This window comes from Carcharodon carcharias, chromosome 2, assembly GCF_017639515.1.
Source record: "Carcharodon carcharias isolate sCarCar2 chromosome 2, sCarCar2.pri, whole genome shotgun sequence".
Classification (NCBI taxonomy): Eukaryota; Metazoa; Chordata; class Chondrichthyes; order Lamniformes; family Lamnidae; genus Carcharodon; species Carcharodon carcharias.
Window position 1 is genome coordinate 55,592,749 of NC_054468.1, and position 16,726 is coordinate 55,609,474.

General features: G+C 45.2%; 1 protein-coding gene across 2 annotated transcripts in view; it reads left to right on the forward strand.

Moving 5' to 3' along the window:
- Positions 1 to 16,726, forward strand: part of kcnab1a (potassium voltage-gated channel subfamily A regulatory beta subunit 1a) — a 395,251-nt gene that overhangs the window by 357,277 nt on the left and 21,248 nt on the right. For both annotated transcript variants that reach the window (XM_041212026.1, XM_041212016.1), the window contains 3 exons: positions 2,140 to 2,225; positions 4,914 to 5,034; positions 6,715 to 6,809. In XM_041212026.1, the coding sequence (XP_041067960.1) occupies positions 2,140 to 2,225; positions 4,914 to 5,034; positions 6,715 to 6,809 (302 nt within the window). The remainder of the gene's footprint in view (positions 1 to 2,139; positions 2,226 to 4,913; positions 5,035 to 6,714; positions 6,810 to 16,726) is intronic.

Below are 16,726 nucleotides of genomic sequence, written 5' to 3' on the forward strand. Positions count from 1 at the left end.
CCATGACCAACTCTGTCCAATTTTTATGTCATTCACTTCAATGAAATGAAAATTGTGCAAGTTCTATAATGAGTTGGTAATCTTTTCTGCCACATCACAATGCAAGCAGTGAAGATTCTCTCTCAAATGTGGAGCAAAATTAAATTATGGTCTTTTATATATTTTAAGATAAAACAGGCTGTTGCTTAGGGATCCTTGGGAGAAAATATCCTCAGTATTTCCTCCATGTTGTCTGATGCCATTCTTTCCGAGACAGCCCTACACTACACTGGCAGGATAAAAATGGATTTTGCTTATATTAATTTAGCAGCAACAGTCAGCACGTCATCTTGCCAAAAAGAATTGTCAAAACAGTGATCTATGATACTGAAACAAATCTTGAATAAATATCGACCCTTAACATCCTCCTGAGACAGATGCTGTCAGTATTGTTTAACTTAAGTATGAGAAGTTTTCTTTTTCTTTCTCAATACCTATTCCTATGACATACAGTATGTTATAAAATCTTGGAACCTAGCTCCTCCGTAGTAGAGGGAAACTAATGTCTGTTTTCACAAGATTGTTGATGGAGATCCTTTGATTTTTAAAGCATAATTATGTGTCATGGGAATAAATAGTATTGAAAAGGAACAGCAGATATTGGTCAAAAATTGCTGGGCCTGTGCTTTTTCTCTGGAGCAGCTGCAGCATAAACCTTGCCACCAAGAGTCAGTGGCTTGTGCACACGAAGTGCTATGTTTATGAAATGTTACCTCAAAGAATAAAATCATGTCTCTCTTAAATGTCTCAGAGCACTTCACCTGCAATTAATAGTGACTTATGTGGAAGCAATTTTGCTTGCTCTTGGCTAGTTACACTATTTTTAGTGGCAGTTGAAGGAGGAACATTGACCAGAACACTGGAAGAACTCTGCTCCTTAATAGGTTCCATCAGACCTATAATGCCCACAAGAAACATTGGAATAGCCATACAGGGCCTCAATTTAATACCTCATCTGAAGAATGGATGCAGAATAAAATAAGTAATCATGTGAAAAATCAAGAGTGTATTGCTAAAACAACGTGATATAGTTTTTCAAATAATTGATGTTTCATGCATATTATTTGGAAGTTTTTCATTTTGTCTTTTGAAAACATTATTTTGTTTTACCTACTGTTGGTGTTAAAATGATATAATTTATTCAGTTCATCACTCCTTGAAAATGTTTTAACTGCAATTCCACTTCAATCAGTAATTTTGCAAAATAGTTGTGATGTTGGATCAGCAGCAGTGATACAGGCAACAAATGAAAAATTGTCTACTTTTAAATGCTTCCATTACCCACTCCTGCACAAACTGATTGGAGTGAGAATAACACTCATGTTTGCTGTTCAAAGAGGATGGAAAGATTATATGAGTGTTGCCTGATTACTTCCCAATCACCAGGATTTATCAGAGTAGTAAATGTGTCTTTTAACTGGCTGTATTTTCCATTGCTGTCCATGTCGTTTGAGCTCACAGCTGAGGTTTTGTTCAAATATGAACAAGATTCCAACAGTGTTGTAAAACTGGAATATCAGAAAATGGGCAGGTAATTTCTGTATCCTGCTCCAATCATATCTTTTCTAGCAGTAAACCATTACCTATAATGCTACTGTCACTACGAAATTGATCTTGTCTGGTAAAACCAATGTATGATTCTTTAATTTGCAATATGCTGCAACAGATAGTATCCTAGAATGTAGTACAGTGAACTGGTGTGATTATGGTTATATTTTCTGACAACATTATATAAACAGCAGTGGGGAGGACAAGTTCGATCGAGGCAAAATCAATCTCAGTGGGGTTGCCTGAAAGACATGGGACTTCAGGTCAAATCAACCATGCTTTAAAACCTCTAAAGCAAAGGATAGGCACAGTTCAAAGCTGTCTTGAAAAACAAAAAAATGTTTAATTTCTGAAGTTATGTGTATTTCAGTAGTTGAAAGGAACTGGAGTCAAGGAAGTAGAGGAAAATGTAGGCCTGTAGCATTACCAACTACAAATATTACTGTTCTGTCAAAAGTTATGTTTCATGTAGGGTTCTTGTATATTAGGAAGGGTGAAGTACCTAATTTTTATCTTTTTATTTACTTCCCTCCCACCCCAAACCTCATTTAGAGATCGTCCGGGCAATGACATATGTGATAAACCAAGGAATGGCTATGTACTGGGGAACATCCCGTTGGAGCGCCATGGAGATTATGGTATCCATCTTTAAATATTTTATTAGATGTATATCAACCCCACAGTATACACTTCTAAGGATCTAACATTCATTTAATATCTTTAGAAAAATGTAGCAATTCAAATCTATGATCTAATCTTTATAAACAGAGCTGTCTTGAATCAAATACCACTACTGTGTGGAAAATAATTTTTTTTTTAAGTTCCAACTAGTATTTATGTGAAGATTGCTTTGGAGTTATTATGTGGTTTGAATGCATTTATTGGTTTTGTCAGACATTCTTTTCATCTCAGGAAGAATTTTAGCATGTTAAATATTTTTATCTATTCATGCCACAGTACTATTTCAGGATTTTGACCTTTCACCATTTAAAAGAAAACTATTTGATCTGACAGGTTAACAACGCAAGTGAGTCCCTTGCTTATCTATAATGAACCCATTTATCTAACGGCATCAGAAAGCTCTATCATTTTATTTTTTGGTTAGCACCACAACCACAAAACTTTGTGATATTATAAAATCAAGAAGTAGGTGTGATAATCAAATGATCAAAGCAACACTTTGTAAATGAAATCCTAAATGATGTAAAAATAGAAAATGATATAAATAAGCTGCAAATCAGGAGGTGAAAGGGAGAGAGGAACTTGGTGAAATTGAAATCACTTGGGAGATGGTATGAGCAAACTGATGGAGCTGTGGGCTGGCAAGTCTCTGGGTCTGCATGGATTACATCCTAGGATCATGAAAGAGATGGCTAATGATGTAGTCGATGTGCTGGTGTTAATTTTCCAAAATTCGCTAGATTCTGGAAATGTTCCATTAGACTGGAAAGTAGCAAATATAACAAACACCTCTATTCAAGAACAGAGGGAGGCAGGAAACTATAGGCCAGTTAGCTTGACGTCTGTCATGGGGAAGTTATTAGAATCGATTAAGGAGGTTATAGCTTGGCATTTAGAAGAGCTCAAGGCAATTGGAAAGAGTCAGCATTGTTTGGTGAAAGGAAAATCATGTTTAACCAGTTTATTGGAGGTTTTGAAGGAGTAACATATGCGGTGGCTAAAGGGGAGTCTGTAGACGTACTGTACTTGGATTTCCAGAAGGCATTTGACAAGGTGCCACATCAAAGGTTATTATGAGAAATAAAAGCACATGGTATAGGGGGTAACATATTAGGATGGATAGAAGATTGGCTGGCTGGCAGAAAACAGAGAGTATACATAAATGGGTCTTTTTCGGATTGGCAGTATGTGACGAATGGAGTCCCACAGGGGTCTGTGCTGGGGTCTCAACTTTTTAAGATTTACATCAATGGCTTATATGAAGGGAGCGAAGACATGGTAGCTAAATTTGCAGATGACACAAAGATAGGTAGGAAATTGTGTTGTGAAGAGGACATGAGGAGGTTGCAGATGGATGTAGATAGGTTGAGTGATTGGCAAATTGAGTTTAATGCGGGAAAATGTGAAGTTGTTCACTTTGGCTGGAAGAACAAAAAAACAGAGTATTACTTAAAGAGAGAACGGCTGCATAATTCTGAGGCGCAGAGGGATCTAAGTGTTCTAGTACACGAGTCACAAAAAGTTAGTATGCAGGTACAGCAAGTAATTAAAAAAGCTAATGGAATGCTATCCTTTATTACGAGAGGGATTGAACATAAAAGTAAGGATATTCCGCTTCAGTTATACAGGAAATTAGTGAGACTGCACCTCGACTATTGTGTGCAGTTTTGGTCTCCTTATTTGAGGAAGGATGTAAATGCATTGGAAGCAGAACAGAGGAGGTTTACTAGATTGATACCTGGAATGAGTGGGTTGTCTTATGAGGAAAGGTTGAACAGACTGGGCTTGTTTCCACAGGAGTTTAGAAGAATGAGGAGTGATTTGATTGAAGCATACAAGATCCTGAATGGCCTTGACAAGGTTGACTTTGAGAGGATGTTTCCTCTTGTGGGTGAGTTCAGAACTTGGGGGCACTGTTTTAAAATTAGGGGTCACTTTTTTAGGACTGAGACGAGGAGAATTTTTTTCTCTGAGCATTGTGCGACTTTGGAGCTCAACCTAAGAAGGCAGTGGAGGTGGGGTCATTGATAAGGCAAAGATAGATAGATTCTTGTTAGGCAAGGGAGTCAAAGGTTATCAGGGGTAGATGGGAGTGTGGAAATCGAAACACAAGATGATCAGCCATGATTTTATTCAATGTAAAGCAGCCTCAAGGGGCCGAATGGTCTACTCCTGTTCCTATTTCGTATGTAATTTATACCCATATGAAAGAGAAACACAGTTTGTCTGTTTGGTTGTAAACTTCAACCAGGGTTCTGATGAAATTTTGATATTAATCTATATTTGTCTTTTAATGCATCTCACCCAAGGGAGCCTGTGAATCTCTGATTTCATGTATTATTGGTATCATCTATATGCATTTATTATAATAAAGGGCATTCTTCAATTTACGGATGAACAAATCCTATTGATAATTTTAGAACTATTAATGGGGGAATTTTACCCACAAATATTTATTAAAAAATCTTGGAAGTAAGTTATGTGTATGTGAATAGTATTGTGTGTTTCATTTCCCACCCCCTTCTATTCCGATTATTGAAATGTTTCTGATGAAAATCATGGATTGGCAAGTGCAGTCACTTCATCTTTTGTTCCCTAGTACAGTATTCTTAGAATCTGATTTTAATTTTTGTGATTTTCCTCAGGAGGCCTACTCAGTAGCAAGACAGTTTAATTTGATCCCCCCAGTTTGTGAGCAGGCGGAATATCATATCTTTCAGAGAGAGAAGATTGAGGTCCAACTCCCTGAGCTTTATCACAAAATTGGTGAGTACTTGCGCATAGTTAATGTAGTGGTCCTGTCACGGTATAATCCACTACTTTCAAGATGAACGTTAATATACTGCATCCTAAGTGTTGAAGAGAAAGATTTGTGTTTAAATAGTGGCTGATTGTGTGGGCAGGATTTTGGCCCCACTATGGGGATGGGAATTGAGGCTGGTGGGTGCATTACTTCACGCTGCTGGCTGGTTTGCCAGTTTTCCAGTAATCAGCTGCCCCGAACCATCTATCAGGTCAGGGTGGATGGGCAGCTTGCCCAGTGAAGGCCATATATTAGAGACCATCTAGAACTCTAACCGGCTGGTCTGAGGGCCTTCCAAGATGTTTTTGAGGCACCGCCCCCTCCAGTTACATGCCCTCAGCTGTGGCCACAGGCCATCCTGTGGAGGGGTTTACTCTCCACAATGGTGGTCCAGCAGCTGTGGTCATTTTACCAAATATTTTAAAAGAGCTCAGAGGGCATGTCTCACCCTTACCAGCAGTGGCAAGCTGCAGCACCCTCAGTGCTGGAGGGCCCTGTATTGACCCTCGAGCTTCAAGAGCTCACCCATCATCCCTACTTGGATGATGAGGGCACCCTCTGATCACTAATTAGCCAAACCAAGAAAAATCAATCTCAGGTGACTGCTCCCAGCCTGGCCCAAGTCAGGAGCCACGTTTGACCACAACATCGTGTCCTGTCCTAAAACCCAAAATATTGCCCCATTTCTCTGAAGCATTTCAAAGTGCTTTGCATACAATTAATTACTGTAGTTTGAAATACAGTGTAGTTATGTTAAGATCCCACAATCAGCAATGAGACAATTGATGATCTGAAACTTAAAACTAAAATGTATTAAATTTGTAACAACTACAAAACGTATTGCCAAACTGCATACTTTATACCCTTGATTTACAAAGAAACCTGCTTAATTTCACTAATCAGTCTGAGTGACACATGTTAGAAGAGTTCATCTCTTTAGTTATCAAGTACCTTAAACAACCACATCAATATCCTGATGAATAAAGTATTAATGAAGATTAATGAAGCATTGGAATCCAAATATGTCAGGTGCCAGTTTGACTCTCCTAACATCTCAGTCTGTTTTTAACAAAGAGACTTACACTCTTTCAGAAAAGTGAAACATTTAAAACCCCTAACAAATTATCTCTGGGCCTTTACCTTGATTGTTTATGCATTTCTGTACTCATAAAAAATGCCTTATTACATTAGGCTTCAGGTTTTAAATAGAATTTTGGTTCCCAATGTTCACTCTGACAACCATCTCCATTTCGAGGACAGGTTTATGGCAATGCTTTGGATATTGCCCCTAATTCAGGTAATTTTTGGTGTATTTCCATTAGTTTTGAAGCCACTCCATAAAACAGCATCCTTTTAACCTTAGCAGGTCTGACAGCATCTGCGGGGAGGAACACAGTTAACGTTTCGAGTCCATATGACTCTTCATCAGAATATCTGATGAAGAGTCACACGGACTCGAAACGTTAACTGTATTCCGCTCCGCAGATGCTGTCAGACCTGCTGAGTTTTTCCAGCTATTTTTGTTTTTGTTTCAGATTTCCGGCATCCACAGTATTTTGCTTTAATCCTTTTAACCTTGTTTCTCAGTTTTGCCATTGTATTGATCGGTGTGTTCTCACTTTCAGTTGCCTTTGTTTTTTTAGGAGTTGGGGCAATGACCTGGTCTCCCCTTGCCTGTGGAATCATCAGTGGAAAGTATGATATTGGAGTACCTGACAGTTCAAGGGCCTCATTAAAGGTAAAACAAATAATTAATACATTTCTTGGACTTAATGGGCTCCTTTAATGAAATACAAAGTGATGCCTTTGCCTTACTTTGCTTACATTGCTTATTTTCTCTGACACTAATGTTACAACTGGATTTCCCAGGTAACAACAGTTATTGTTTTTGCTATTTTCAAATTTTCACATTGTGGTATTAACTGTTCACCACCTTATGAAGAAATGTAGTGTTCCAATGTAGCATTATATATATATATATATATATATATAAAAACTTTCTCTCGAAAGGTTAAGGAGATAATACAGTAGGTGTTATGGTACAGGGTTTGTGGAACCAGTAACACAAGTGGTCTTATCCAGTCAGAATGCAGAATTAAACTCAGCACTGGTACAATGTCCTTGAAAGAAGGAAATCTGCCATCCTTACCTGGTCTGGCCTACATGTGACTCCAGACCCCCGGAAATGTGATTGACTCTTAAATGCCCTCTGAAATAGCCTAGCAAGCTACTCAGTTGTATCAAACTGCTACAAAGTCACAAAAAAGGAATAAAACTGGACAGCTCACCCGGCATCGACCGAGGCATCGGAAATGACAATGGCAAACTCAGCCCTGCCAACCCAGCAAAGCCCTCCTTACTAACATCTGGGGGCTAACGCCAAAATTGGGAGAGCTGTTTCACAGTCAAGCAACAGGCTGACGTAGTCAGCCTCATAGAAATATATCTTACAGATAATGTCCCAGAAACACCAGCACCATCCCTTGGTATGTCCTGTCCCACCAGCAGGACAGACCCAGCTGAAGTGGCGGCACAGTGGCAAACAGTCGGGTCAACATCAGCTCTGGACTGAGAAGTCTCATAGCATCAGGTCAAACATGGGCAAGGAAACTTCCTGCTGATTACAACATACCACCCTCCCTTAGCTGATGAATCAGTGCTCCTCCATGTTGAACACCATTTGGAGGAAGCACTGAGGGTGGCAAGGGTGTAGAATGTACTCTGGGCGGGGAATTCAATGTCTAGTAGCAAGAGTGGCTCAGTAGCATCACTACTGACCAAGCTGGCTGAGTCCTAAATGACATAGCTGCTAGACTGGGTGTGTGGCGGGTGGTGAGGAAACCAGCAAGAGGGAAAAACATACTTGACCTCATCCTCACCAACCTGCCTGCCGCAGATGCATATGTCCATGACAGTATTGGTAGGAGTGACCACCGCACAGTCATTATGAAGACAAAGTCCCGCCTTCACATTGAGGATACCTTCCATCGTGTTGTGTGGCACTACCACCGTGCTAAATGGGATAGGTTTCGAACAGATCTAGCAACTCAAGACTGGGATCCATGAGGTGATGTGGTCCATCAGCAGCAATAGAAATGTACTTGAACACAATCTGTAACCTAAGACCCAGCATATCCCCCACTTTACCATTACCATCAAGCCAGAAGATTAACCCTGGTTCAATGAAGATTGCAGGAGGGCATGCCAGGAGCAGCACCAGGCAAACCTAAAAATGCAGTGTCAAGCTGGTGAAGCTATAACACAGGACCACTTGCCTGCCAAACTGCATAAGCAGCAAATGATAGGCAGAGCTAAGCAATCCCTCAACCAATGAATCAGATCTAAGCTCTGCAGTCCTGTCACATCCAGTCCTGAATGGTGGTGGACAATTAAATGACTTACTGGAGGAGGAGGCTCCATAAATATCCTCATCTTCAATGATGGGGGAGTCCAGCACATCAGTGTAAAATATAAGGCTGAAGCATTTGCTACAATTTCAGCCAGAAGTGCCAAGTGGATGACCCATCTCAGGCTCTTCTGGAGGTCCACAGCATCACAAGTGTCAGTCTTCAGCCAATCCGATTCACTCCACATGATATCAAGAAACAGCTGAAGGTACTGGATACTGCAAAGGCTACGGGCCCTGATATTATTCCCGACAATAATACTGAAGACGTGTGCTCCACAACTTGCTGCGCCCCTAGCCAAGTTGTTCCAGTACAGCTACAACACTGGCATCTACCTGGCTATGTGGAAAATTGCCAGGTATGTCCTGTCCACAAAAAGCAAGTCAAATCCAACCTGGCCAATTACTGCCCCATCAGTCTACTCTCATTCATTTGTAAAGTAATGGAAGGTGTCATCAACAATGCTATCAAGCAGCACTTTCTTAGCAATAATCTGCTCACTGTAGACTGGTTTGGTTTTGCCAGGGCCACTCAATGTGGTTGACTCTTAAATACCCTCTAAACAAGGCAAGTAGGGATGGGCAATAAATGATGCCAGCATCCTATGAATGAATTAAAAACAACTCAGCTGCTGACCTCATTACAGCCTTGGTTCAAACATGGGCAAAATAGCTGAACTCCCGAGGTGAGGTGAGCGTGACTACCCTGGATATTAAGGCCACTTTTGACTGAGTGCGGCATCAAGGAACCCTAGCAAAACTGGAGTCAGTGGGAATCGGGGAAAACCCTCCACTGGTTGGAGTCATAAGGAAGACGGTTGTGGCTGTTGGAGGTCAGTAATCTCAGCTCCAGGACATCACTGCAGGAGTTCCTCAGGATAGTGTCCTTGGCCCAACCATCTTCAACTGCTTTATCAATGGCCTTCCTTCCATCATAAGGTCAGAAGTGGGGATGTGATTGCACAACGTTCAGCACCATTCGTGACTCTTCAGATACTGAAGCAGCCCATGTCCAAATGCACCTAGACCTGGACCATATCCAGGCTTGGACTGACAAATGACAAATAACATTCGCGCCACACAAGTGTCAGGCAATGACCATCTCCGACAAGAGTGAACCTAATCATCACCCCTTGACGTTCAATGGCATTACCATCACTGAATCCCCTAATATCAACGTCCTGGGGGTTATTATTGACCAGAAACTGAACTGGACTAGCAATATCAGCACTGTAGCTACAAGAGCAGGTCAGAGGCTAGGAATCGTGCAATGAGTAACTCACCTCCTGACTCCCCAAAGCCTGTCCACCATCTACAAGGCACAAGTCAGGAGTGTGATGAAATACTCTCCACTTGCCTGGATGAGTGTAGCTCCCACAACTCTCAAGAAGTTTGACATCCTCCAGGACAAAGCAACCCGCTTGATTGGCGCCACACCCACAAACATTCACTCCCTCCACCACCGACGCACAGTGGCAGCAGTGTGTCCCATGTACAAGATGCGCTGCAGGAATTCACCAAGGCTCCTTTGATAGCACATTCCAAACCCACGACCACTACCATCTAGAAGGACAAGGGCAATAGATACATGGAAACCACCACCACCTGGGAATTCCCCTCCAAGTTATTCACCATCCTGACTTGGAACTATATCACCGTTCCTTCACTGCCTGGAACGCCCTTCCTAAGAACACTGTGGATATACCTACACCACATGGACTGCAACGGTTCAAGAATGCAGCTCACCACTACCTTCTCAAGGGCAATTGGGGAAGGGTAATAAATGCTGGCCCAGCCAAAGAAGCCCACATCCCGTGAATGAATTAAAAAAAGTTGAGAGGAGCAGAGATGTCGTCTATCCACAGGGAACCAGGAGATCATCAGGCAAACTCTGAGAAGGCAGTGGGTAACAACAGCCTTCATGGTCAATATAAACAGTGTAGCCCTGAGAACCTGGTGCAGTGCCACAAGAACTTTAAAGGCCTCACACAAGTGGTCAGAGTCAGTGAATTCATCTTCAAATGTTATATCCTTATGGGCTGACACTGAAGAAATCCAGCACCACCTGAAATCTGCTGGTGCAGCCTTTGGCCACTTGAGGAAGCAAATGTTGAAGAAAGAGACATCAATACTGAAACCAAGCCATGGTCTACCATGTGGTCATGATTCCTTCCTTACCGTACAAGGCTGAAACATGGACAATGTATAGGAGGCACCTCAAAGCACTGGAGTCATAGCATCAATGCTGCACGCAGAAGATCTTACATATTAAGTGGGAGGACAGATGCACCAACATTAGTGTCCTCTCAAAAGCAGGCACCACAAGCATCAAGGCTATGATCATTTGCCATCAGCTTCGTTGGGTTGGTCATATAGTTTGGATGCCAGATACCAAGCTCCCAAAGCAGGCCTTCTTCTCCCAGCTCAATTAGGGCACCCGCACCCGAGGAGGACAGAAGTGCTTCAAGAATGTGCTGCACGCCAAAATGAAGTAATGTAACATTAGGTGGAATTTTCCCTGAATTGCACTAAGTGTGTTGGTGGGCTTGAAAAACGATGCTTTTCCTGCCGGCCGCAACGGCGGGTTTTTACACACATCCTGCCTCATTAATAACGCATGCACGGGAAACTCGGATCGCTGGCGGCCAGCCTCGGATTCACCCGCCACATTGTCACCTCAGCGTTTCCACACTCCGGGTGCCATATTTAAAGCACACCAGAGCGCACCCTACTTCATGTCTACAGACCAGGACTGCTCCAGGTGACAGATGGCTCTGAAAGCCAGGTAGATGGCAGATCCCAAATGTACTGAGGCATCACTGGAGCACCTTTTGGATGTTGTTGAGACCCGCTGCAATATCCTCTAACCTGGCTCTGGCCACAGGAGGTCCACCAGAGTCACCAATCTGGCCTCGGAAGTGGTGGCAGCGCCAATGGAGCTCAGAGGAGGTTAGCCATCCAGTTCAGGAAGAGGATGAATGATCTCAAACGTTGAGGCAGGGTAAGCCAACCACTTTATCACTCTCAACACACACCCCCAAACCTATCACACACCCACAGGGATCTCGCACCTCAAGGGACAACACCACTAACTCTCATACACCCCCTCACATCTCAATCAGGCTCATATCCTTTGGAGCTCATGTCCTTATCATGCCCATGGCTCTATTCACCGTAGAAACATGCCACGCATACTTACCATCTGCTGTGCCACATGTCCTGCTCTCACACTCTCCATCTGTTTTCATGCAGGAGAAGCTGGCGCTCAACAGGAGGGAGAGGTCCCAGACTGGGGATGGAGTGGCCGACATTAGGCCCCTCACTCACTTTGAGGAGTGTGCCATCCCGCTGACTAGTGAGGACATGAACCAATCCTGCGGCAGTGGTGAGGTCAGCAGCAAACGCTCACGTGAGAATCCTGCACCAGGTCATTCCCCTCTCAATGCAAATGTGAGTGCTCTCTCTCTTGCTTTTGACTCTGCTGCGTGCACTAATTATCTCTACTTTGGTTCACAGGGGGCTCTGCCAAGTGACCAACACCATCAGCCAGCCAATCCCTCAGCTCCATCTGGGTCCACACCTCCAGTCAAGAGGGCACCACCTCCATTAAAGAGCTGGAACTAAGCAGCCTGGAAGACCCGTCACAGCGTTTATCCACACCCTGCACCAGCGCAGAGACACACACCTCATATTGAGCAGGCTTGGGTTCATAATCTGATGGTCATCGCATGGACACATGTCTACAGTAGGAGGAGGCAGGTTCAGCTGAGCTCCCCAGAACTCGGAGGACTGCTGTGGAAAAGGCATCTGTGGGGTTGGAGTCAGATGACGAGCCTCTGGATTTGGCCTTCCAACTCATTATGGAGAGCCAGCAGAAGGCAGGGGAACATCACACAGAGCTATTGTGCCAACAGAGTGGCACGCAAGTCGGAGGAGTGCGTCTGCTGCCTGCTCTCTGATGAAGTGGTCCCCACATAAGTGCGCATGGAGATCTCCATGGGAAGGATGGCAGATGCCATGGAGACCCTGGTCCAGCAGAACATGGAAATGCGGACAGACCTGAAATCCATCAGGGTTGCCATTGGTGAGATCCTACAGTGGCAATGCAAGAGGGAAATGGGGCATCTTGATGTCGCTCCAGGTGCTCCTTCCCCTCAAGAAGCCAGGCTGGGGCCCTCGGGCACCTGAAGGGAGGAGAAGTGGCAACTGGACACTCCTGGGTCATCCACTCAGATACTGTCCACTCCCTCCAGGCACCCTTTGCCTGTCCTCAACCTCATCCTCTTTCACTGCAGAGGGAACAGCTGGCTTGCAGGAGAACAGCCAAAACAAAATGGAGCCCTCCAAGCCTTGGCTGTCCAGAGGATGCACACTGAAGTCTTCAGACGCAACAGAGCAACCACTACACAGGCTGTCTCCACCCCTGCTGCCGATGTGAGAGCAGCACCTAGAAGAAGTGGTAGGCCTAGAAAACGCAAGAAATTTTGATCACAAGTGGTTGCACTGGTGAACACATTTTGTCACTTTATAATCTAAAAATATATTCACGTTCACTAAATAACGTGTAATGTTGTCCTTCAGCTTCACTTACAGGCTTCGCGAATCCTCCCCTTGCATGCCCCCCACTAGAAGTTCAGCTGCACGCAGCTAGTTCAGGAGTGAATCTGGAGGAAGAAGTGTGTGAGGCAGGTCCTTTTGGAGCCTCGTGCAAGCACTCTCCCCCACACACGTGGAGCCTTCATCCATCACACACATCTCACTGTTCCAAGTATTTTCAGTGCTGCCTGCTGGGGTTCTCTTTCAGTTGTCCATCTGAGCTGCATCTCCATCCACCCACTGATCACACTCCCATGCAGCACCTGCGCCTGTCCAACATGAGGTTCTGCTCACTTTCAATTTGTGCAAAATGGTTGTAGTAAACTTTGCTATAAACTTCCCTCGTCCTTTCCTGTCCCTCTGTCATCCATGTCCTTTCTTCCATCACCCGGCATCACCTTCTGACTCCCCGCCATTACCCTACAGCCCGAACCCTTCTCCTTCAAGAATGTCCAGGTGAACTTGCACATTTCCTATCTTTGAAAAAATACCATCCCCATCCAAATTGACCTCCCCAACCACCACCTTCCCACACCCAGAGTCTATGTAGCCTCCGCGTCCCCACCAACCACTCTCACCACCCCTTCTACTGGTACTGATGCACCCTCATCCTCCCATCCTACTGGCTCCCTCTGCCCCCTCTCACACTCACCATTTCATCCTACCACATCCAACCAGAGTTTGCTCCCCAGGAAGCTCACATTGACTCCATAGACCCTTCCCTTGCACAATCACCTAGACATTTCAACCACCTTCCCTTACATTTTGCCCCCTCTGTACAACTTCCACCCCCTTACACTTTGGCCCCTCCGTACAACTTCCCCTCCCCCAACACCTTCCTCCCCTTTACAGCTTTGCTCACCCCAACTTCACCTCCCCAACACCTTTGCACCCCCCTCCCAACTTCACCCCCCCAACACCTTCAACCTTCACACAACTTCAACCCCCAACATCTTCCTCTCTCACTCACTCCTCGACCTTCCTCTCCCCCAACCCCCTCTTCACCAGTCATCTGTATCTGCCCATGGTGAAGTCCCTGGAGGATGGTGCGAGCCCATGGCAAATCCCCTGGAGGATGGTGCGAGCCCATGGCAAACCCCCTGGAGGATGGTGCGAGCCGATGGCAAACTCCCTGGAGGATGGTGCGAGCCCATGGCAAACCCCCTGGAGGATGGTGTGAGCCCATGGTACGGTCCCTGGAGGATGGAGTGAGCCCACGGTGAAGTCCCTGGAGGATGGCGCGAGCCCATGGTAAACTCTCTGGAGGATGGTGCGAGCCCATGGCAAACTCCCTGGAGGATGGTGCGAGCCCATGGCAAACTCCCTGGAGGATGGTGCGAGCCCATGGCAAACTCCCTGGAGGATGGTGCGAGCCCATGGCAAACTCCCTGGAGGATGGTGCGAGCCCATGGCAAACTCCCTGGAGGATGGTGCGAGCTGATGGCAAACTCCCTGGAGGATGGTGCGAGCCCATGGCAAACCCCCTGAAGGATGGTGCGAGCCCATGGCAAAGTCCCTGAAGGATGGCACAAGCCCATGGCGAAGTCCCTGGAGGATGGCGCGAGCCCACGGCGAAGTCCCTGGAGGATGGTGCAAGCCCATGGCAAACTCCCTAGAGAATGGTGCAAGCCCATGGCAAAGTCCCTGGAGGATGGCACAAGCCCACGGCGAAGTCCCTGGAGGATGGCGCGAACCCACAGTGAAGTCCCTGGAGGATGGCGTGAGCCCATTGCAAACTCCCTGGAGGATGGCGGGAGCCCACGGTGAAGTCCCTGGTGAATGGCGTGAGCCCACGGCGAAGGCCCTGGAGGATGGTGTAAACCCTTGGCAAACTCCCTGGAGGAAGGTGCGAGCCCATGGCGGAAGTCCTTGGAGGGTGGCGCGAGCTCACGGCAACATCCCTGAAGTCCCGAAGCAGGTCCAAAGCATCGGTGAAATCCATGAAGATCCAAAGCCTCAGCGCAGACGAAGCTGCTGTGTAGAGACCTCCCACCTTCTGAGAGCTGCTTTGCAGCGGAGCCATGTGCATGAGGATCCACCCAGCATGCGATGCACATGTTCCTCCAGGGTCTGGTAGCCGTAGGCCTCCAGCATCATCATCTTCTCAGATGTCCATGATTTGAGGAAGCCCTAATGGTAAATCCCGACTTTGGCACGTCACGCTAGTCCAGACATGTTCTGGACCAGCGTGTTTTACCACTGATGTAATGATTAATTGGGCATGGGGGGCAATTCTGGTTGGGCCTTACTTTTGCATCCTGCTAATATGATGTAAATCAGTTTCATGCCAGCCTCCAAGGGGATTTGCGTTCCATTTCGGCAAAAACTATTGGATGACCCCGCTGTGCTTTCACACCAGGGTGAAACCAATTTCTGCCAAATTTCCACTTCCTGCCTGCCATGACGCCTGCCGCAAACGGGAGCGAAAAATCCCGGCCATTGACATCAACTCCTGGGAGAGCATCGCCTTGGACCGAACCAGGCGATGGCAGAGTCTGTGGGAAGGATCCCGGCATTTGAGACCCAACAATGATAAAATGAAGAGGAAAAGCGAAAGCAGCAAAAAGAACATGCCATGACCCGAACTGATAATAAACGACCAGACATCCCACATGACAACAAATGCCCTACATGCCTTAAAGCCTGCAGATCCTGAATAGGCCACATCGGCCATCTTCGGAACCATGGAAGACAATCATCCTCGCTAGCGAGAGATAACCAATAATAAAATTACTGGCCTCAGACATTGCTCAATTCATCACTCACCTACCAATAATCTCTATCAATCATGATTCACACATCACATTCATAATTTCACCTTGCCCTTACACACTGCATTGCGCTGCTGCAGGCCCCACACTTACACCTCACAGCTTGTACACACTGCCAGCTATCCACCGTGACAGCCACAAAACCAAACAGATTGCACCATACTCACTTATACACTTCCCTCTCTATTGCAAGACAAGGTGGTACAAAACCACAGGCAGCAACACACTACCAGCACAGCTGCATATACTTCCACCCAGGGAGGAGATTGTGCTCTATGTCATTGGAGTAGCCATGACTGAGGTCATGGCCTGTATCAGGGCTGAACCCATCGAAGGTAACAGTGTCATCATACATAATCCACTTTCTCATATCCCACTTCCTCTTCATTCCACAATCTTGCCCCCATCCCTTGCCACATCCCCTCACAGCAACCGTGCCCTTGTGCCTTTCTACTTACACATACCCAGGAACAGCCACCTGGCCAGGCAATGGTGGATGTACATGAGAAGGAGAAGGAAGATGGTGGTAACGAAAAAATATTGTCACTTGCTCTCATATTTGTAGACGCCAACTCAGATATTAACACTGCTTATACAACAACAACTTAGATTTGTATAATGCCTTTAATGAAATGCCCCAGTGCATTATAAAACAAAGTATGACACTGAGCCACATAAGGGGATATTAGGTTACATGACCAAAAACTTGGTCAAAGAGGGATATTTTAAGAAGTAAAAAGCAGATGCTGGAAATCCAAAACAAAAATAAAAATACCTGGAAAAACTCAGCACGTCTGGCAGCATCTGTGGTGAGGAACACAGTTAACATTTCAAGTCCGTGTGACTGTTCAACAGAACTAAGGAAAAATAGAAGAGAGGTGA